The 23453-nt window shown below is 46.3% G+C and overlaps 1 protein-coding gene across 1 annotated transcript in view; it reads left to right on the top strand.

Annotated features, from left to right (window-relative positions):
• The first annotated feature begins 709 nt into the window (after nucleotides 1-709).
• The window catches only part of TNFRSF21 (TNF receptor superfamily member 21), a 66087-nt gene continuing 43343 nt past the window's right edge, over nucleotides 710-23453 (top strand). Inside the window, exons 1-3 of the mRNA XM_045866997.3 lie at nucleotides 710-941; nucleotides 19768-20416; nucleotides 21844-22338. Coding sequence (XP_045722953.1) covers nucleotides 855-941; nucleotides 19768-20416; nucleotides 21844-22338 — 1231 coding nt within the window. The 5' untranslated portion in view covers nucleotides 710-854. The remainder of the gene's footprint in view (nucleotides 942-19767; nucleotides 20417-21843; nucleotides 22339-23453) is intronic.

Here is a 23453-nt window from a genome sequence, read left to right as displayed (position 1 = left end):
AATCAGAATCTCTGGGGTGGGACCATTCATACATGCATATGTTTTCAACTCTCTAGGTTTGAGAACCAAGTCACCGGTATATTTTTGGCACACAGTTGATCTCAGTGTTCCCTGGTCATCGGCTGTTTTTAATCACTGCCGTCAAAAACAGCAGAACGGCGCCTGTCGCAGAAACAATTTACTTAGAATCATCTTAGAAAAAAGTAAGTAAATTTGGGTCAGGGGTGTGCATACCTCCGCAGCGGTTCCTCGGGGTCAATAAGCTGCTGCAATTTCTTCCGCCAACGCCAAGGGGCACCCTCTCCCTCCTCGCTCTACTTGGAACGCCTTCCCAGTTCCGATCGCACAAAGAGCCCGGCCTCCTCCCGGGTGACATCACAAAAGGCCGATTCCCCCGCCCCTTCGGCGCCACCACGTGTGTCCCCGCGCCCCGCGGCCACCCGACTCAGTCCCTCGCCGGCCGGTCTGGGCAGCGGTGGAGGGTGGTTGGCAGTGGCTGGAGGCTTCGCTATGGGAAGTTGTTCCTTCGCTCTCTCGCGCCCAGCCCTCCTCCCTGGTTCTCCGCAGCCGCTGTCGGAGGAGAGCACAGGGAGGCGCGGGCTGCAGCGGCCGCTGCTTCTCCCCGCCCGGGCGGCCGCGCCGCTGGGCAGGTGCTGAGCGCCCCCGGAGCCTCCCTCGCCGCCTCCCTCCTTGCCCGGCTGCCCGGCTGCCGCAGTGCACATGGGGTGTTGGAGGTAGATGGGCCCCCGGCCCGGGAGGCGGCGGTGGATGCGGCGCTGGGCAGGAGCAGCCGCCGACTCCAGCTGCCAGGGGGCCACGCGCCCCGGGCGCCCCTGCGAGCCCCGGGCTCAGCCATGGGGACCTCCGCGAGCAGCAGCACCGCCCTCGCCTCCTGCAGCCGCGTCGCCGGAGCTACGATGATCGCGGGCTCTCTTCTCCTGGTGAGCGCGCTGGGGGACCCGGGGCGGCGGCCGCGCCAGAGCCGAAGGCGCCGCTCTTCGGGAGCGGGGCTGGTCCCCGGGCGGGGGCTGCGGGGAGGCGAGGGGTCGGCCCGGCTGGGTGGGGAGGGAGGGGGGCTTGCAAGCAGGGGAAGGTACCGGGTCGTTGGGGGGGGCCACCAGGCTCAGCCGGGACTCTGGAACGAAGGCGAGCTGTTTTCCTCGCAGTCTGGCTGCGCTGGAGGAGGCGCTAGAGGTGGCCGCCCGGCTTCCTGCGCATTTCAGGGCTTTCCCCCCTACTCGGACCCCTGGTGCCCCGACCCCTCTCCGCACACGCCCCCGCCACCGGCTGCTGCCCGCTCCGCGTGGTGTGGGGCCGGAGCTGCCGCGCCGGGCGGCGAGGGCTGGCGGCGGCGGCCGCTTTGTTGCAGCTGCAGTGTCATGTCGGGATGCTACCGCAGTGGGAGAGTGGTACCCGCGCGCGCCGGCCGCTGGAGACCCGGGTGCGTCCGCGCGGTGCATTCCCGAGCAGGGCGCAAAGCCCCTCCCCCACCTCGCCTCCTTGGCTCGGGTGGGTCCCAGTTTCTGCACGCCAAAAAAAAGAACCCTTAGTTAGACCCACTCTCAGGCGCCTCCAAAGCGCCGGCTCCCAGCCAGCCAGCACGCTGGCACTGGAGTGGGGGGAGGGGGAGAGGGATCCACATAAAGGAAGATGAATTTCTCCAGTCTTTCCTATCCCTCGTTTACCTGTGGCCAGGCAGGTGACCCTGCAAAGTGGAGCAGGTTCCTTCTTCAGCACTCAAGCTGCACTCAGCTCCAAGGCGTGTCCTATACCTCTCCCCCCACCCCCGCCCCTTACCTGGTCAAAGCCTGAAACCACCCTTGACCCAGAACTTATCCCCAACTTCCCACAGATCACTTCCCCTTTCCAAAAGTTAAAGGGGAGGGGCCGAGTTACGTGGAAGAAAATTTATTTGAGATCAAACCCTTGAGCCACCATAAGCTTCCCATGACTATCTTTTTGTCTCTTCAGGGAGGACAGAGATTCTTAGCTGAAACCCAAACAAAAACAAAAGACAAGAGCCTATTTTCACGGCAGGGCTGTGTAAGGGAAAGGCAGGCTTGCTGTCTCCTTCCCAAAAAGGGCTTAATGCCTGGTCAGCCAAGATCTCTTAGATCCCAGGGCATTGCAGTTGCTATGGCCTGGGAATTCATCCTACAGACGCTCTGGTTCCCTGTGTGAGTGTGTTTTAACGGGGGAAAGAGAGACTAAAGAAAACTTTGGTGCTGTTAGCATTTATAATGAGGCAAGTCCCAGTCTCCTTTCAGAGAGTCTTTTCTGCCCATTTATAGTAATGGCAAAATCACGATCTATATCCTCCAAACAAGTGTGGGGGCTGCTGAGCAGTAAGGAGGGGGTCTCTGCCAGTAGTGAACCTGGATTGACAGTGTTGGTGTGTAGAGAAACCCATTTCAGTCCCTGGAACACTGACTCTAACATCAGTGGAGTTAAATCAACCCTTGAGTTTCCTCCTTCCATCTACTACTCTACCCCCCCCCCCTTGCCTGTCCCCTCCCTCCAACATATCTGATTATTACATGCCCCCCAGAGTCCATTCCTAGATTAAATCTTAAGTCAGTATGATATTTCATTCATTTTACAATTGAACATGAGATAGGTGTTTCAAAGTAAGGTCTCCTTGTAATGAAAGTGTAGGTTGCTTTAACCAACTGAGAAAGAGCCCAGTTCCTTTTCTTAAATCATTAAGCTCAGTTTATCTAAAAATTGTGCACTAGATTTGCAACTAAAGACCTGAGAATTTAAGTTTGGCTGTCTTTTAAAAAAATGAAATTTGTAATGGAGCTTAGAAGCAATCTCATGTTGTTAACTAAATAAGAGTCCTTCTTTTCCTGGTAACTAATAGAAAGGCTCTATTTCAGTCCATGGAATGACTTGGGGCTGACCCTGTTGCCCTGAAGGGTGATGGAGAGGGTGTACCAGGGATCACTAGGGATTTTGCTGTAACCCTGAACCAGGGTGGGGAGACAATGTCTTTTCTTCTTTTCTATCCCCAGTTGAAAGCTCCAGTCCTCAGGATAGACATTGCTCATGTATAAAATGATGCTCTCATGATATTAGTATAAGGATTATTTATCCCATTGGGATTCTTAGCCATGTGAAAATGACAGACGCCAGGCACTGGAGCCCAGCTAAGCATGGCAGGTGCTTAGAACACTACGGGTGGGGCGGGTGGGGGGTGGGAAGTGGGGAAGTGAGTGCCCCACCCATATATAAGAGTTAGATTAAAAAAGAATAAATTCATTAAAATGTCCTGTTTATTATGGCTTTCAGTTACTCTCATTTTTCTAGTATCTTCCTTTTTGTGACAATATTTGTTATTGTCATCATTTTTGGCACTTTTTTTTCCTTATGATGACCGACTTTCATATGGCTTTAATAAGCTTAAAAAATATGATACCTAACATACAATGTCATGTATATTTATATATATATAAAAATTACTATGTGTCAGATGCTTTATATACAGTATCTCATTTACTCCCAACAACTCTGTGAAGCAGGAAGGTGTTATCTCCATTTTACAGATGAGAAGATGTAGGCTGGGCAAACTTCATTGGTTCGTTCCCGGACACACAGCTCGCCACTGATGGTGCTCGGTCCAGGAGCTGGGAGCGCCTGACTCCTCAGCTCATGCCCTTGCTCCCTCCTGTGCCACATTACCTATTTCACAACTCCAAATTGCTAGACTATGAAATGTAGCAACAGTGAAGGCTCACTGGAGCGAAGTTGAGACTGGTGGTTTGGTTTGTTGCAGAATATTAGAATTACATGCGTGCCTTTGAAAGAAAGTGTTCTTGCTCCTTGTACTTCTGTTTCTGATGAGTTGGGGTGTCTGCATGATACTGGGAAGTAAACCACAAACGGAAAGATAAAATGTTATGTGTTCCAGGCCAAAAGTCTGGAGGGAAGATAAGGGAAGCCTTTAAGTTTGTGCCAGTGTTAAGAAATGCCCTAGAAGGGCTTGTCCAGCATGACAGGACACTCTCAGAGACGTCTTTTGCCCTCAGGGAGCTTGCTTTGCCTGGACCCATAGAGTGGTGGCAATGAGGCAGTCAGAAGAGAAGGGAACCATGATGGATAAGGTTCCATGTTCGCAAACCTACACCGAGCACCCGCTCTGAGAGGGGCACTGTACTAGGCAGTGGGAACCGAGGGATGAATTAGGATTTCGATCTTGCCCCACAGGCACAGTTTTGATGGTACATAAAACGTACTTGGCTATCAGTAGTGACGGTTGGGTTTCATGAGCAGACATGGAATCAGTGGATGAATGTATTCGAAGTAATACACAAAATGTGGTTGATGTTAAAATCTTTAAAGTACTTAAGGTAACTTTGGGCTAGTATAGTCGGTTTGAAAGCCAGCAGAAGAAAAACCTTCCCGAGTCTCAGAATAACATGCATTAGCATTGGTGGGGAAAGCCACTTATACTCAGAATCGGGAGGGCAGACGTGTCCTGGAATGCAGGATTTCTGACTTATCGCATGAATCTCCAATCCCTGTTGTCAAATGTATAGTAGAGGATCAAGCTTTCTCCATCTGAACTGTTTCTAAAGGCATATGGCTGAATCCGCCTTTAGGTTCAGCCCAAAACAGACAGACAGACCTCCAGTATAAATAAAATACACAAGCAAACCACATCAGCAAGAAAAAAAAATTCCTTGTGATGGAATGTATACTATACTACCTTACATTGAGGAAAAAACCCGAGACTAAATAGACGTAGATCCACCAACCAGCTAAAGGACATATTTTAGTGTGGTTACATTTGCACAAAGGCTACCAAGCTGGATGTGGTTCCAACAGTTAATGCCCCATTTTCCAGGACAGGTTGCAGAAGGCGCCTTCTCCAGGTGTGCCCGATTGGATAGAGGCGAGGAGGCGTGGCCTAAGTAACAGGTGGTCTGTGTATTCTGTCCATTCGTAGATCAGAATGTGGAGACATCACACTTGAACTGCACCTTTGACTCCATCTGTGAAGATGAGGGGTAAAACTTCTTTGGTGACTCCGTAGACAAGCTGCAAATTGGTTTAGTACTCCGCCAGCCGTTCATAAAGCATACTTGGCTTAAGGAAACTTGATTGGTTGATTGACGGATTGGTGCTGGGAAATGGTCAGATGCATCGCCGGCTATTCAGGAGCCAGTATGAACTGAGTGACTTTTTACTGCATAAGCGACAGTGTCTCTTTTCCAGTAAGCGCTAAACGCTGTTGGCCTTCTTCCCCCAAACAGGCCTGGCAAATTCTGGGGAGGTCGGGTCACCGGCAACTTCCTGGAAAACTCGGATGCTTGCTCTTCTGTGACAGGAGGAGCCCAGGGTATGTCATCGCCTTTGGGCATGTGCCCGATGACCATTTGAAGCTGATTCGGTCTGGACCATCAGGCGCAGATACGTGTATTTGATGGAATGAAAACAGAAGCCTTAATAGGAGTCAGCTTGTTCCCCCAAATTGAATCCCAGTTTAGCGTGAGGACACTGGGCTTTGTTGCTGTTGGGATAGTGGCTATTGAGCTTTGATTTTTTTTTTTTTTAAGGAATGGGGGTGGGCAAATCATGAATAAATACGGGCCTTGTCCCAGTGTTTGTATTTGTCAAATACCAAAAAATAAACAAGAATCCTAAATTGGCTTGTATGCTGCCATCTGGCTTTCCTACCAGCTCCCATTTCCAGCCCTAGTCCAGGGGCCGGGCAGAGGTTATAACCAGGGAGGCACTCAGCAGATGTCAGGGAGTGTGTGCTCACCTCGGCTGCAGAGAGGTGGGGTGCGGTGATATTCAGGCTGTTGATTCAAAGCTTATATTGAGGCTGTTGAGCTCATTCTTCTCGAGAGGTGGAAAGTCCGCCAGGAATGGTTCATTCTTCCTGGATTCTGGCTATCTGGATTTTTTTTTTCCCACAGATGTCAGCACATGGCCTTGTAGAGACAGATGCTTGCAGTGGTGGGAAAGTTTGCTCAGAGGGACCTCAGGTGGGGTGGGGCTGGGCCTGGTAAGGTGAGGAGTCAGGGTACTGAGCTATATGTAGCCCCATCTCCTCTTTAGAAGATTGGAAAATTATGCCTAAGGCTTTGTTCTAAAGAACAAAACCAAAACAACAAAAAAGGAGAGGGGGCTCCGTAAGCGAAGTCCTAGTAAAGGCTCATTCTCTGATCTTTACACAATTTTCCCGTTGCTCTTCTGCCACCAGAAGGGCTTGGCGGATCAGCTGCTTGGAGCTGTATGCAGGTCTGTTTTGGGAGAAGAAACATGAGTTTAATGGATTTAGGAGGGGGAGAGGAGTGAGTCCGTGTGTCCTGGTATCACATGAGAGCCGCTGTGGATTCAAGAGGGCTTCAGCACTGAGAGCCCAGAGGGGAGGAATATTAATGGCTGTTAATATTAATCATTTATATTGAATTACTAAACTCCTCTTTACTGAGTACTTACCACTGACATTGTGTTGAATGCCTCCTACAAATGATCTCAGTAAATCTTTCAAGTCCATGATGTAGTAGCCTTCGCCCCATTTTATAGATGAGGGTTTGAGGTGTAAGAGAAGTTATGGTCGAGCATTTGGCAGCTTCCAGAGAGAGGATTCATTCACACACTTAGGTCCGAGTGGCTTGATACACACTGCTTTTTTTCTGCCAAGTTGGGGTAGGGGACAGATAACCTCAATTTACTGGAATTTTGTTTCTTTTTATTTATTTATTTTTTAAGATTTTATTTGTGTATTTGAGAGAGAATGAGAGAGAGAGAGCAAGGACAAGCGGGGGGAGGAGCAGAGGGAGAGGGAGAAGCAGACGCAGGGAGCCCGATGCGGGGCTCCATCCCCGGGGCTCAGGGATCATGACCTGAGCCCAAGGCAGATGCTTAACTGACTGAGCCACCCAGGCGCCCCTGGAATTTTGTTTCTTGTTAAGGGAATGGTTCTACCTGAGAGCTGAACATTCCCTTTTTCCCCGGGAAGCAGGTCGGCTCCACGATGGCGCTTGGAAGTTTAGCCAGAGGAGCCGATTATAAAGTGAGAGCAACCTGTGTGTGTGGATTGAAAGCCGAGGGTGTGGAGGCCCTGGCAAGCATTTTCCTATGGTGTGCCTCTGAAGGGCGATGGTGCCATGGTTAAGATGGAAAGATACTCTTGCAAATTGAAATGTTAAAAATAGGGAATGGATGCTTGCTTTCCTGCTAGTCGGGTCATTCTGAAAAATATTTGCTTAGTGAGTAACAGTGTGACATGGGTTCTGCTTAGCAAGGAGTTTTCACTCACTTCTCCTGAGAACTTGAGGATGAGACGAGACCATTATTTGACTTCATCCTAGGTATGGCCAGGTCGGCATAACCAGGATTAAGAGAAATGGGGGGCAGGGGATGGAGAAGATTCAAAGGCACATGGTGACAGGTTTCCAGAATAATTTAACTGGTTATTATTCACTCCTTGCTCTTCCTTTACTTCTGGGAGTTTCTGGGAGTCCATGGCCCCTCTCTCCTCTTTGTTTGAATCTTCTGTATTTGGTCCAGGAAAAAATACCAAATTAGACAAGGTTTGAGTGTGCTTCATTCCTCATTTTGAATGCTAGGGCCAATGTTGTTATCCCCACTTCAGCTTCTTAAAGACAACATACAATGTGCTATTCATCTTTGTGCTTTTGGCTTGATGCCCTGACACATAGTAGTTAAGCAATAAATGATTGTTGAATGAATTCCAGAAGGATTTGCTCTAAACTAACTTCATTCATTCTAGACAGGTTAAAGGGTAGTTGGATCTTGAGCTACATCTCAATACTTTGAGCTACAACTGAAGGGTATTTGAGTTATTAACAAAGAACATTTTAAACTCAGGCTAATTGCCAACGAGAAGAACCTAGTGGATATGAATTTCTCTTCCCAATTCATTTTTATTCTTTGACATTATACAAACATTTGTGTACAGTTAAAACTAATGTGTACATACTTGCTTGTATTCTGCTTTTCTTTATGTAGCTTTTTTATCTTACAGAGATATATTTACATTTTTCATTCAGTATAACAAATATTTCTGGTGCATTGCTAAATTATATTGCAAAATGTCAGGCATTGCAAAATGTTGGACTTTGGGTATATGATAGTAAAAGGCCACTCGTGATCCTTCGCTTTTGGATTTAATAGTTTATCGAGGATGAGAGAAAAGGTGATGTTCTGGAAGAGCCGAAGGAAGAGTATACCAGTGAGAAGGGACAGCATGTACAGTGGGCCAGAGGTAGGAAAGAGCCTGTGTGCTCGGAGAGTAGAAAGAAGGCCATTGCGGTTGGTGCTCAGGGAACAGGGGCAAAGGGAGTGTGGATTGAGGTTGCAAAGCCAGGCAGGGGCCAGATAAGACAAGCCCTTCAAAGGTCTGAACATGTCAGGATGTTGCTGGCCATACAGTTGTAGGCAAGGTTATAATATGGTTTTATTTTTATTTTTATTTTTTTAAAAGATTTTATTTATTTATTTGACACTCAGAGAGAGAAGCAGGGGGACAGTCAGGCAGAGGGAGAAGAAGCAGGTTCCCCGCTGAGCAAGGAGCCCGATGCGGGACTCAATCCCACGACCCTGGGATCATGACCTGAGCCGAAGACAGACGCTTAATGACGGAGCCACCCAGGCGCCCCTATAATATGGCTTTAATGAGATTTTTTTTTTAAAGATCACTCTGGCAGTTCTGTGGAGAATAGATTGGAAAGAGGAAGTGGAGATGCTGGAGGCCAGTTGGATTCTTTTGTAGTTAGCTCAGGGTGGGGTGGGGGAGATGATGGTTCTGTGGGGGGGGGGTGGCTGTGAAGACAGGGATGACTAGATAGATTTTAAAGATTTGAAGGTCTACTGCCAGTGAGACGTGAGAGGGCAGGAGTCAAAGGAAAGCACGGCCGCTTTCACTCGGTCATCAAGGCGGACTCCCTGGTTCCTGAGCTGAGTCTTTGGTGATCTCATTACTTTGAAGGGCAAAGCTGGGGGAAGGGTGGGCGTGGGGACCCCAAAATTTGGGTGCGTGTTAGTAAGTTTGAGGTGCCTGTGATTCCTGCAGTTCAAGCTTTGGGCCTGTCGTGCCCCCGTCTTCCCCGGGTTGGCCGTGGGTGGAGCCATCCTGCTGTTGTCTGTCGCTTGGGTTGTTGTCATTGTTCTGCAAGCCAGCAGCACTGATGAAGTTGTCTCTGTACAGATCAATTGCTCTTTTTCCTTTTGGGTTGTTCCCAGAAGTGAGGTATATTTGGGGTATATTGCCCAAAGTGGATTGCTGGGTCACAGGAAAGGAATGAATGGTTTTATGGGTGTAGCAGCACATTGCCAGCTTGTCTTTAGAAAGACTGAATTAATTTAGAGTGCCACCAGGAACTCTAAATGTGCCTTCTACCCCACAAGGCTGCCAACACTGGAGTTTATCATTTTCATTTATTTGTGCTGCTTTAATATAGATAGGTAAGGGTCCTTGGTTGTGCACATGTACATTTCAGGAGTTGCTAGGGATGTCATAAGTTTATCCATGTGATAATTACCTTTGTAATTACTCATGTCGTCCTCTGGCTCAACTATCGAGTGGAATTTATGTTAACCTCATTTACATAAATTCTTTACATTTTTGGTGATAAGCTTTTATTAGCTGTGTATGACACACATTTTTTTTTTTAAAGTAGGTTCCACGCCCAGCGTGGAGCCCAACATGGAGCTTAAACTCACGACCCTGAGATCGAGACCTGAGCTGAAATCAAGAGTCGGACATTTAACCGACCCAGGCGCCCCTGGCATACATTTTTATACTCTACTTTTAATATTACATTTAATATCAAAGATTTAGGTTAACATTCTTAAACCTCTTCTTTTTTGTGTCTGAGAGTATCCTTTGTTGCCATCGGTTCTGTTTTATAATCAGAAATTGATCTCTTTACCGATGGCCTAATTCCTGTTACTTGGAATTTTATATCTGATCTTTTTAATGTTGGGTTTGTTGACTTTTCTGGACATCAGCATCATGTTGGTGGTGGAAACTGCTTCCGCGGGTTCTGCAGGATGTTCATACATCTTGCGTGAGTAAAGGATTGTATGGCCAAATACTTTTGGGAGATGCCGGATTCAACAAAGTCACTGTTTTCTGCAGCCCCCCTGCTGGGCCTCCTGGAGCCATCAGCAGGCTAATATTAATTGTACCTCTGAGAGCTGCCATCAGGAGCATTTCCTCTACTTACAGTCCAGGGCTTGGTAAAGTTTATCTGTAAAGAGCTAGATAGGGCGCCTGGGTGACTCAGTTGGTTAAGCGACTGCCTTCGGCTCAGGTCATGATCCTGGAGTCCCGGGATCGAGTCCCGCATCGGGCTCCCTGCTCGGCAGGGAGTCTGCTTCTCCCTCTGACCGTCCCCCCTCTCATCCTCTCTCTATCTCATTCTCTCTCAGATGAATAAATAAAAATTAAAAAAAAAAAAAAGAGCTAGATAGTGGGGCGCCTGGGTGGCTCAGTCGTTAAGCGACTGCCTTCAGCTCGGGTCATGATCCCAGGGTCCTGGGATCAAGCCCCGCATCAGGCTCCCTGCTCAGCGGGAAGCCTGCTTCTCCCTCTTCCACTCCCCCTGCTTGTGTTCCCTCTCTCGCTGTGTCTCTCTCTGTCAAATAAATAAAATCTTAAAAAAAAAAAAAAAGAGCTAGATAGTATTTTCGGCTTTGCGGGCCTGGTGACCTCTGTGGAAACTACTCAACTCCGCCTTTGTACTTTAAATGCAGCTCTGGGCGGGGCACCTAAAAGAAGGGGCGTGGCTGCATTGCAGTAACACTACATTTGTGGACACTGAAATCTGAATTTCAAATTCCCACGTGTCACCAAATTTTATTCTTCGTTTGATTCCCACCCCCTGCTGCAACTTTCTTAAAACGTGAAAGTCGTTCTTCACCTGAGGGCTGTAAAAAAGCAGGCAACTGGCGGGAGTTTGTTCGAAGGTGTTTCATACACCGAGGTCCTCAGCATCCTGTGGCACTCGGTCAGGGAAACTCACTCTGGAAGGTGCTTGCTGAGATTCTGCTCCATTTGTCTAAAGTGCACTTTATTAATAAGAAATCCTTTCTCCTCTCTGGTGCCTCCTCGTTTGCTACATATTGTTTGTATGTTAAGCCTTTTTTGAAGATTTTATTTATTTATTTATTTGAGAGAGAGAGGGAAAGAGGGAGATGTGGCGGGCGGAGCACAAGCGGACTCCAGGCTGAGTGCAGAGCCAGGCGCAGGGCTTGATCCCATGACCCTGAGATCATGACCTGAGCCGAAATCAAGAGTCAGTCGGCTGACTGCGCCACCGAGGCGCCCTTGTTAAGTCTTTTTTGAAGTGTTGGTTGGCCCTTGTTTGCCTTTTAACTCATCGCCATGCAGTCTGTATTTTGTTTGCATTTTTTGTTTTGTAGAAGGCTCCAAGTCTAGTAGGGGATGTTTCAGGATGACAGCTTTTTAAAATCTGGAGTCTCGGGCGCCTGGGTGGCTCAGTTGGTTAAGCGACTGCCTTCGGCTCAGGTCATGATCCTGGAGTCCCTGGATCGAGTCCCGCATCGGGCTCCCTGCTCGGCGGGGAGTCTGCTTCTCCCTCTGACCCTCCCCCCTCTCATGTGCTTGCTCTCTCTCATTCTGTCTCTCTCAAATAAATAAAATCTTTAAAAAAAATAAAAATAAAAAAATAAAATAAAATCTGGAGTCTCTTGATACACTTCTCAGGAACTGGATATTTGCATTTTAATTGGGGTGTTTTAAAAGATTGTCTAATCCCCAGCGCCTGCGTGGCTCAGTGGGTTAAGGGTCTGCCTTCGCCCAGGTCATGATCTCCAGGTCCTGGGATGGAGACCGGAGTTGGGCTCCCTGTTCAGTAGGGAGTCTGCTTCTCCCTCCCTCTCTCTCAAATAAAAAAACTAATCTTAAAAAAAAAGATTGCCTAATCCCAAGGGAATGAAGCTAAACTACAGTAATATGCTAAGCAGAAGGAGTGATCATTAAAATAACTAAACTATATGGGGGACTTGGGTCACGCATGTCCCACCTGCTTAATCTGTCTTAATAGTTCTGACAACAATCTTAGGAGGGTAGGTATTACTATTATCTACACTGTACTGATGAGGAAACGGAGGACATGGGTTGGGTCACTAGCCAAGATCGCCCAGCTAGGACCTGGTAGAGAAGAGCCTGCTGAGCACATGCCAGGCTAAAATAGGTTTGGTTGATGCTTTCTTGGCGGAACTGCTGTGCTGGCTGGTGGTGTTAGTTTTGCCTTGGTTTATATGCAGATTCTATAAATTCTTAGTGAGCACAGAAGAATATTTCCCCCTAAACCTTTATCACTGTCTAGTTTATAATGTGGCTTCTCCATGTAGGTGGGGGTCCTAGCTTATAGAAGTAGCCGTGGGCATGGACGGAGGCGATGAAGTCCGAGGTCCGAGGACTCAGTGCCAAGTGTCACCAAATTTTATTCTTCGTTTGATTCCCACCCCCTGCTCCTCTGCATTGCAGGTTCCAGGGAAGACAGCATCTGGGTTAAGTTGTGCCTGTTTTTTTCAATTTCCCAGTGTGCCCTGAGCTTGCCTCCTTCCCGTCCTGGAGTCAGCACATTCTAGCCTTGGCGTTCTTTATATTCTCCGGCATTAACAGCAGTCCCTGCTTTTGCCTTAGCAACAGAAGCCTTTTTTAAGTCAGGGAAGATGATAGGAAATGCAAGAGCTGACCAAATTTATATAACATACGTAGGAACAGTTCTGTTGGAGTTTTCCTTTTTATACCCTTCTTTTTTTCCCTTGGAATCTGGAGAACTCCCAGCAGTCAGGGTCTTGTTATTGTAAATTTAATGTAATTCTCAGAATAAATGGTCAGAAATTCTGGGGGTGCCTTGCCTGCCTGGCTTTTTTGCCTTTTGATCATCGGGTGGCATATTTTATGGTCACTGTCCTGGGAATAATTTGCTTGCCTTATCTTTGTTATAATATCACGGTAACTGAGATCCCTCTTAAAATATTAGTTTTATGCACCATTAAACATTTTCTATAGCAAAGTCACAGTCAGTCTTCCTGCTTGCCCATTATGAATAGACAAAAGTTTATCACTGCCTTGAGTTTACTCATTTTCCGTGAAAAATTGTTGGAATTCGATACAGAACAAGAAGGGCATAAATGTGTTGTACTCATCAACTGCAGGGAGTTTTTTCCCCATTTGTTTGAAGGATGAGGTCATGGGATGAGAATCGTTAAAGATAAATAGGCATCAGCAATCTGACATGTGTTAGCACATCTGGGTGCTTCTTGTCTTCAGTCCCATCCCAATGCCCTAGAGGACAAATGACAACAGGACCGCTGTGACAAGGGCCACCATGGTGCATGTGGAAAACTTGGAGGCCTTTATAGTTGGTCATTTTAGAGCTACCTTTTCCTTCTTTTGAAATTTGCTTTGTCCTGGGGTTTACCTTTTGGTTACTCAACAAGTATTTATAGCCCTCCTACATCCTATACAGTTTGGGATGGTACACTGTTATTTGGTGGTTTATCTGTTAGTGTCGGTGGAATCAGTGTCCTGGATAAATGAAATTTTCCAAATAACTGAAGTTTAAACCAGGACAGAACATAAATGACTTCTGAAGAATAATCTCATTATACTTCTCACAATTCCAAATATCAAGTTAGTGTCATTTTTAATAAAATGAAGGGGGATGTTTTATTTTATTTTTTTATTTTTTATTTTAATGCTTTCTTTTTTTTTTTTTTAAGATTTTATTTATTTATTTGACAGAGAGAGACAAAGCGAGAGAGGGAACACAAGCAGGGGGAGAGGGAGTGGGAGAAGCAAGCTTCCCACTGAGCAGGGATCCTGATGCGGGGCTCGATCCCAGGACCCTGGGATCATGGCCTGAGCCGAAGGCAGACAATTAACAACTGAGCCACCCAGGTGCCCCGAAGGGGGTTGTTTTAAATTCTTCATTACATGTGCTTGTCATCATAAGCACTCTGCTGAGCATAATTCTTGTAAACCGGTTATGGTTCTGTTAAAACAGTGATGTGGCCTTAGGGTCTCTGGAGGGGAAACACATGTTTGGCCTTCTCCTGAAGGGTGCCAGGCAGCTTTATCCCTTTAATTATTACGGCTACACTGTGGAGGCTTTTTGGTTTTTCTCACACTTGCTCTAATACTTGTGCTCCAGCAACCTCTTCTACCATCACCCTTTAATTTGTTGCTTCTGATTATTTATGGTCTGCAAATCCATTCATTCAGTCAACAGACACCTGTGAGGTATATCATGAGTCGGGTACTGGCCTTGGGGACTTGGATAGCATCAGTATGTAAAACAGACTCTCTCCTTTGCCCTCACGGAGCTTGTGGTCCAGATGGGAAGACACACCACACCAATAAATGTACAACTCTAAAATTATGGTAGTCATATAGGAAGACAAGGGAGGGGAGAATGTGAAACCTGTTTTGAGTTAGGAGGAGGAGGGCAGGGAGGATCTTTCCCTGGAAGAGTTTGCATTTCATCCTAAGTCCTTTGTGAAACCATTGAGTTTTAAGAGGGGATAAAAGGATCAGATTTGGTGTGTGAGTTGGAATGTGAATAAGGGAAGCCAGGAACTCAATACTCATTGCTAGACTCTAGAGGAGGTCTGAGGGTTCCTGTGAATTGACTCCTGGTCCCGGCATTTTTTTGACATTTCTTTGGACTGCTCAGAGCAGGTATTGGCTGGCTTTTTTTCTGTAAAGGGCCAGATAGTAAATATTTTATATCTGTGGGCCATATGGTCTCTTTTGCAACTATCCAGCTCTGCCGTTATAGTGTGAAAGCTGCTATAGGCAATACCTAAATGAATGGCTGCATCCAATAAAACTTATTTACAAGAATAAGTGGCATGTGGGACTTTGTTTGCTGGCCCCTGGCTCAGAGGCTGCTTTGTTTATGATTTCCATGGTCTTCATTATTGAGGTGGTTGAGCAAGGAAGGAAATGCAATCTATGCGGTTGTCCCTGGCCTTGGGCTGCTTATAATCATTATGGGAAGATAAATATATGCACCTACGAGGCCATCAACAAATATTACCAGCAAGATGTAATTAGGCACCGAAATGAAGAATAGAAACAGGAAATGTGATGAAGAGTTTGCTCATCTGCTTGGAATCTGGGTGTCTTAGGAGTAATTGTAAAGCCTTCATGGAGAAGGTGCAACTGGACCAATAGTCGCAGACACCTTGAAGGGTAGAGTTCAATGTGACCTAGTCCAACATTACTAATTTTACACGCAAGTAAGACAAGGTCCAACTAATCCTTTTTTTTTTTAGATTTTATTTATTTATTTGACAGAGAGAGACAGCGAGAAAGGGAACACAAGCAGGGGGAGTGGGAGAGGGAGAAGCAGGCTTCCTCTGATGCGGGGTTCGATCCCAGGACCCTGGGATCATGACCTGAGCCAAAGGCAGATGCTTAACGACTGAGCCACCCAGGTGCCCCCAAGGTCCAACTGATCTTAAGGCCGATCAAAACTGGACAAAAACATGTCTTTTGTTTTCTAAATCTTTGCCCAAGTATTCTTTCTTATTCAGGTCTGGTCCTCCCACAGGCTGAGAATACTTATATAGTAGATTCATATTAATAGGGAGGAGGGGTGTGAGTGAGAGCTTCCAAGTTATGGGTTATACATTTGGGTTTTATACATTTTGTAGGGAACATTTTTAAAAAAAGATTTTTATTTATTTGAGAGAGAGAGCAGGGGGAGGAGCAGAGGGAGAGGGACAAGCAGATTCTGTGCTGAGCGTGGAGCCCGACGTGGGGCTCGATCTCACGACTCTGAGATCATGACCTGAGCCGAAATCAAGAGTTGGACACTTAACCGACTGAGCCTGGGAACATTCTTAAATATTGTTTTTTGAACTTGATTCCCCCCCCAACAGCCCATTGCTTCACCCCCAGAACTGTCTTTGGGGAGGACGTATACATCATTTTAATTTTCTTAGAAACCAGAGGCTTGCCACCAGGCTAGTAGGAAAAGTTCTAGTTTTAGACCAGGCTTCAGGCAACTAAAAGCCTTTAGGAAAATAACTTCTCAGGTGCCACCCGTGTCTCTGTTAAGAGAAAGGGATGTTGCCACCTCTTCTCTTCAGGAGAGTTTCGGTGATGATGAAGAGCCCAAGGAGCAGGTCCTCCAGCTTTGTAGCTCAGATGGGTTTTGCCATTAACTTTGGAATTGGAGTAGACCTTAGAGGTAGGTCCCTCAAGTGCAGTGATTTTCAAACTTGTTTTAGGAGTAATCCTTTCTTCAAATGAATTCTTACTTGCCCCCCTCACCCTCCCTTAGCAAATTGGTAAATTGGAGCTGCTGTGTTTGAGGCAGAAATGGGGAGTTCGGAGCCCTACCTCTTGACCCTGCCATGGGCCCACAAGTGCACCCTCTCAGCTCGAGGGGTAGCCTCGAGAACGGTGTTCTGTCCTGTGCTCTCTTGAGTCCAATTTGAAGATGATTGATTTTTTTCCTCTTTCTCCTTCCATAGGTAATCATTCAGCAAATCTAGCTGCCCTGACTTCTCAAATCTGTTGCTGTCTTCTCTTTCCATGGCCACCCCTTCATCCAAGCTGCCCCTGACTTTCACCTTCTAAGTGGCTTTTTCCATCCCCTCCCCTCCAACCACTTTCACCTTCTGCTCTGCTGCCAGTTAACTTTTTTATTCACAACTGTGTTTATATATCTCTTCTCCTCCACCCCCCTATATAAAGGAAGAGTGACTTTTGGGTTTGGATTTCCAAAATTTTGGATTTGGGATTAAGATCAAAATGTGGAGCCTCTCCAAATTTAACTATGTGGTCACTGTGTTGCATTTGAGGGAGAGCCACATAAGCTTTTTAGTTCCTGAGCTGAGCTTAATTCTGCTTCAGATATTTTCTGTGGGGCTCCCTCTGCCTAACCTGCCGTCCCTTCCCCCTGCCCAGAATTACATTCGCTTCTCTGTCCTTGAGAACGACTCTAAACACTTCTGTAACGTCCCTCAGCTGGGAAGCACCTGCTAACCTCCCCCTCACAGGACTCTTGTGTTTCTCCCCATCAGTAATCTCAATTCTAATTAAGTAATTCCTGATGTAATTAGGTGTTTCTGTCTGTCCTGCTTTAGAAGGTGTACTCCATGCGGCTGGAATAGAGTTCACAAGGTTCTGTTGTCAGCCCGTGGCATAGTGCCTTGCATACACGTAGTAGGTCTTCAATAAATATTTGCCCAGTGCATTCGTAATGCCTAGTTTTTGCACAAATCTCCTTTCTAGTGTTCAGTCCGGGTGAGCTGCTGAGGCATCATTGTTAACTCTGTGTAGGAGCTGGAATTGCCTCCTGCAACATGTGGTAATGAAAGGTCCATTTATAGAGCCACCTTGTCTAAAGTGGGTTACTTCGTATGATGCAGTTAAAGAGCCCTGGGCTTTGCTTTAGTTAGAAACTTGATCGGTTATTTTCAATGAACCAAGAAGTGAAAAATCTGCTTAATGAGTGGGGAAGAGTGTGGGTGCCGTGGGATTTGGAGGCGGGTTTTGTGTGCTGCTGGGGGACCTCTGGTAATTTGGTAGTCAGGGGGCTGATGGATCCCCAACAAGGGTGTGCCCTGTGGAGGGAAGTGAAGCTGTAGGAAGACAAGCCCCAGCCTCATGTCTGGATGCGCGCATGCACACACCGCTCTTCGCCACCACCCTGTGCTCGGGGTATGTGCCTGGCTGACTGCCCAGCCTCCCTGCACAGGTAGGGGGCCAGACTCAGAGCCCACGGCACATCAGGGTGATGTTTGTTCCTGACCACCGCCCTCTGGCCAGATCTCCTGTTGCCTTCTCTGCTTTTAACTCGTTTGCACAAGTATAATCTGCCATGGAGGTTATTTATACATCTTTCAAATTCTAGAACCCCGTGACCATCTAAAAGTGCTTTTGCACTTAGAAACTAGACGTAAAGGAACTCGGAGAAATACAGAGCAGAGGCGCTTTTGCGACCTCTTGGGTGGCTCCTTGGCGTCAAGCAGACTGGGAGGAGATTTGTCCTCAGATACATGCTGAATGGAACCTGGGCTCCAGGCGATGGGGGTGGCTTTCTGCCTTCCATATAATACACCTGCCAGGCGCAGAAGAGGGTGGCTGGGCTCATTTTGCAAATAGAAGGACCAAGATAAGGGAAGAAAGCCAGAAAGTGAAAAGGTGAGATAGTGCAGAATTTGCCATTATCAAGCAGGAGATTTCTTTTTCTCCGGTCCAAGATACCATTAAGTTTCTTACTGAGAAAAATCCACCGCTAGCCTTTTTTTGTGTGTCTCACATTAAGGAAAAGATGAATAGATTCTCACAAGCCAGAAATTTGTTTTTAGTATTGTTGTTTAACTGGAGGCAGCTCTAGGATAGGGTAAGGGACTTTAAGGGAGATACTTTTGATTCAGATCATTGAATTTTGAGGTGGAGGGGAACTGAATCTTGGGTTAACTTTCAAGGTGCTAAGGAGACAGGAACTCTGATCAATTTTTGAAGAAATTCTGGTTTTATTCTCTTAGTTCCTGGTACTAATTTAGAAGGAACTTGCCCTAATGGGTATCTGGTAGTATGGGTCGGCCACTATTTTCTTTACACATAGCCGTTCTCCATTTTATAGAAGGCCGTGGAAACTTCATCCTTGGAACCTCTCAATCTTCATTCATGCAGAAAAGCTCTCTCCGTATTCATTCTTAAACATTTTCCCACTGCTCTCCAAAAGGACCTCAGGATTCACTACCACAAATATAATTTCCTTTCTTCCAAGTTTCCAGTCTGGAAGGTAGTATAAAATCCTGTCTAGCTGGGTGAGGTTTCTGTCCTATGAATTAAATTTACTTCTGTTGAGTCCCTGCTGGGCCCAGCTTTGTGCCTGGACTTCCTAGGTGTCTGCAGGTCCACGCTCCAGTGACCATGGCCTTTAGAGGCTGAGTGAACAGGATATACCTCTAAAAGCATCAACTCTGTTGTTTAAAGCAAATTAAGAATGCCAAGGGCCTGCCTCTGTTTTGAAAATAAAACAAAACCAAAACCAAAAGATGTTTGGCTTTTTGCATAGACAAAATCTTTGAAAAACCCCAGCATTATCAGTTAACTCCATGTGGGTAATCTGGTGCTCTAGCAGAAGCAGCTTGAACACATTCCATCCTATTTCTCAGCTTTGTCCTGGTACTAAGGGATGGCAATTTAACATTTGTGTCATGGGGAGGAAGACAGGCTATTCAGCAAGTTATTTTCTTCTTGCATTAGGATTTTTCACTTCTACACAGCATTTTAAAAAATTGTTTTTAAATTTGAGGAAAAAAAATTTTTTTTAAGTAAGCTCTACGTCCAACATGGGGCTTTGAATTCATGACCCTGAGATCAAGGATCACATGCTCTACCAACTGATCCAGCCAGGCACCTCTATATAGCATTTTGAAAATGAACAGCAAAGTGCTTACATGTTCATATTCTCAATTGATTTTTATAATCGATTTGAGCAGTACTGTCAGCTTCATTTGATAGACAGAAAAAAAGGAAGTTGAGGCAAAGGTCATGAAACAAAACCAAAGCTTTGTAGCTAGTAGGCCAGGCCCCAGGATGGAATCGGAGTCTTTCTTTCTACTGTGTCGCTCTAGTAGTGTTAAGAGGATGCAGTACTGGTCAGATCTTTAATGGGAATGATGGTGGTGGTGTTGGGATTGTTCCATCTTTTCTTCTCCTCTGTTCCTGTGTAACCCCTTCTTGGTTTTTGTCCCTTTCCCCTCCCCTTTTATTTCTTTCAGCTCGGATTCCTTAGCACCACCACTGCTCAGCCAGAACCGAAGGCCCCAAATCTCGTTGGCAAATACCGCCATGTTGACCGTGCCACCGGCCAGGTGCTAACCTGTGACAAGTGTCCGGCAGGAACCTATGTGTCTGAGCACTGTACCAACACGAGCCTGCGTGTCTGTAGCCGTTGCCCTGTGGGGACCTTTACCAGGCATGAGAATGGCATAGAGAAATGCCATGACTGTAGTCAGCCATGCCCATGGCCAATGGTTGAGAAATTACCTTGTGCTGCCTTGACTGACCGAGAATGTGCTTGCCCACCTGGCATGTTCCAGTTTAATGGTACCTGCGCCCCCCATACGGTGTGTCCCGTGGGTTGGGGTGTGCGGAAGAAAGGGACAGAGACCGAGGACGTGCGGTGTAAGCAGTGTGCTCGCGGTACCTTCTCTGATGTGCCTTCTAGTGTGATGAAATGCAAAGCATACACAAACTGTCTGAGTCAGAACCTGGTGGTGATCAAGCCGGGGACCAAGGAAGCAGACAATGTCTGTGGCACACTTCCGTCCTCCAGCCCGACCTCACCTGCCCCTGGCACAGCCATCTTTTCACACCCAGAGCACATGGAGCCCCATGAAGTCCCTTCCTCCACTTATGTTCCCAAAGGTAACTTAACCTCGTGTTATTTATTTGAAAAAGTCTTTGAGCCCAGTGGAACTACCAAAAATGGGCTTGAACCAAGGACGTTTTCTCCATTTTGTATATTCCAAAGTCACCCCTTGAAGAAGGGGCCTCCATTTTTGTGGCTAGTTTAATCTGTCTTCTCTGGATATATTAGAAACATTTAGACTCAGATTTTCCATTAGGGGGGATCAAATATCTAAAAAACTAGGTCGCATCAAGCTTAAAAAGAAAGACTGAGAGAAATAAGGACAGTGCATGGCCTTATATAAGTCACTTCTTCAGGCCTTGGTTTCAAACTTGTCAAATACATGAGTGATTTAGATGTTCAAAGTTCCTTCCATATTCAAAGCTTTCCAACACGGAATCAATCCTGGATAGACACAGCCAGAAGGAATGAAGGAAGGAAAAGAGGAGAAAATACCATGATCGCCTAGAAGGGAGGGATAAATATTGGAACCAAGGTGGGGCATAAAAGGGGAAAGAAAGTTAGAACCTTTGGGAAATGAACAAGTTTGTAGCCTGTTGAAGATAACTGGCATTCCCATCTGGAAAATAGTAAGTTTAACTTTTTCGCACGATTTTAATTTTATTCCCTTCATCAAGTATCCTGGTTGTCCTCAGGGTTTGGGGGCCTCAGGCAGAATACAAAATTTATTCTTTATTTTCAGATCCTTTTTGATTAATTTTCTTGAGGTGATAGCCAACTTGAGTTGTGCTTTCTAACATACTCTTCATGTGTGATTACATTGGACCTTCATGATAACTCTATAACTCTATAAGTGTTCTTCATGAACACTCCTTAGTGAAGACTGCTGTGGAAGCTTCTTTGAAGGAAGTCCACTAAGCCACCAGCCCAAAACTTATCTCTTAATAATAGATCCTGAGAAAGTCCTGCCTTGTTTTATTCACTGATTCATCTCACCAAAGCTTTCACTGGTCAGATTTGGATTTGAGTTTGAGCTCTTCTCCCTATCTTAGTTGTATTCTCAATTTTACCGTTGTATCTTGAAATGGCCAAAAGGTGGGAGAGGAGGAATAAAGGGATTAAATTTGAACTAGTTTTGTGAACAATCGACACAATTTTAAGAGTTGACTAGAACCCTGAACGTACTTGAGTCTGCTGTGTATGTGAAGCATGGGGGGAACCTGCTGTGAAGCTCAGATGTTGGATCTGTGAGGATGCTGTTGGTTTTGCCATGAGGAAGTGAGTTTAGCTGTGAAGTTTAGTTTTTACTTTCCACATAAAGGTGCTGTTAAGAGTCTTTACAAAAGTATGCAGTATAATCTATTCTTAAGCTCCGAAGTCCATCTCTTCTTTTATTATCTGGCCTGGCTTGGAGATGAGCAGGAAGAGGAGGAATATGCAGATCCCCAAATATAGAAAAGCTCTCCCCCCTCCTTTTTTCTAGGCATGAACTCAACAGAATCCAACTCTTCTGCCTCTGTTAGACCAAAGGTACCGAGTGGCATCCAGGAAGGGACAGTCCCTGACAACACAAGCTCAGCGAGGGGTGAGGAAGGCATGAACAAGACCCTCCCAAGCCTCCAGGTAGTCAACCACCAGCAAGGCCCTCACCACAGACACATCCTGAAGCTGCTGCCATCCATGGAGGCCACTGGGGGTGAGAAATCCAGCACGCCCATCAAAGGCCTCAAGAGGGGTCACCCCCGACAGAACTTACACAAGCATTTTGACATCAATGAACATTTGCCCTGGATGATTGTGCTTTTCCTGCTGCTGGTGCTTGTGGTGATAGTGGTATGCAGTATCCGGAAAAGCTCAAGGACTCTGAAAAAGGGGCCCCGGCAGGATCCCAGCGCCATTGTGGAAAAGGCAGGGCTGAAGAAATCCATAACCCCAACCCAGAACCGGGAGAAGTGGATCTACTACTGCAATGGCCATGGTGAGCCTTCTTTTCTCCTTGCTCACATCTCCCCCTGCCTTTCCTTTCTCAGTCCTCACTGCCTGAAAGAGGGGAAAGTGCAAAGCTTCTAGAAGCTCGTGTCTACCAAGTGCCATTTGGTCTAGTTGTGTTATGAAAAATGAGGTGGTCAGCATTGGATCTAGTACGTTCAGAGAGAATCACCACTCTGCCCTTTTCTCCCCTGGCACATTTAAAGGAGAATGTTGACACACCAGAGACCTGAGAATGACCTTTAAGGACTTGTTCACCCATGTCAGTTAACAAGCAAGGAGGTAGCATTCGGGGAGGTTTGGCTGTGTCCTTGACCCGGGCTGGTTGTTTGTGCAGGACAGATGGGACTGACTCTATGTCTCCTCTGACCATTGACTACTGAAAAATTAGAGGGCAAAAAAACCAACTTGTCTTAATTAAGTCTGCCTTTTTGAATCTGAACCTTGCTTATAGATTCCTATCACTTTCTCCCATGTGCTTTTCGGCTCCTTGTATTTTTAGGATCCCATTTCTATCAGGAGGATAGGAACGTCTTTTAGATTTTAGACACCCAAAGCTTAATATACCTGTTATCATCTGAGACTGGACCCTACATCTTCTACCTAGCAGCCAGTGTGTGTTGATACAGGCTAGAATATTTCAGTTTTTCCTTTTCTGAAGACAAACAATAGCTTACAGAACTTGTCCCTGCAGTGAAATTTGGTCTGAAGACTGCAGTTTTTAGCTTGTGGCAGTAACTTCCCTTTCTTTAAATCCTCAATGAGATATCAGCCCAAAGTTTTGATAATCTCCTTCAGGTGTCTCCTTTTTAAAGATAAAGGCATAAGCCTAATTTTCTAAAAAAGTCATTTGACCTTTTTTTGCATTGAGCTTAAAAATGTTTATACCCTTGGGGCGCCTGGGTGGCTCAGTTGGTTAAGCGACTGCCTTCGGCTCAGGTCATGATCCTGGAGTCCCGGGATCGAGTCCCGCATCGGGCTCCCTGCTCGGCAGGGAGTCTGCTTCTCCCTCTGACCCTCCCCCCTCTCATGTGCTCTCTCTCTCATTCTCTCTGTCAAATAAATAAATAAAATCTTTAAAAAAAAAAAATGTTTATACCCTTT

The sequence above is a fragment of the Mirounga angustirostris genome, unplaced genomic scaffold (assembly GCF_029215605.1).
Source record: "Mirounga angustirostris isolate CCGP_5_RB_7025 unplaced genomic scaffold, mMirAng1.0.hap1 SCAF_8, whole genome shotgun sequence".
Taxonomy (NCBI): Eukaryota; Metazoa; Chordata; class Mammalia; order Carnivora; family Phocidae; genus Mirounga; species Mirounga angustirostris.
The sequence above is the reverse complement of the archived record's forward strand: the minus strand, read 5'-3'. Positions and strand labels throughout refer to the sequence as shown.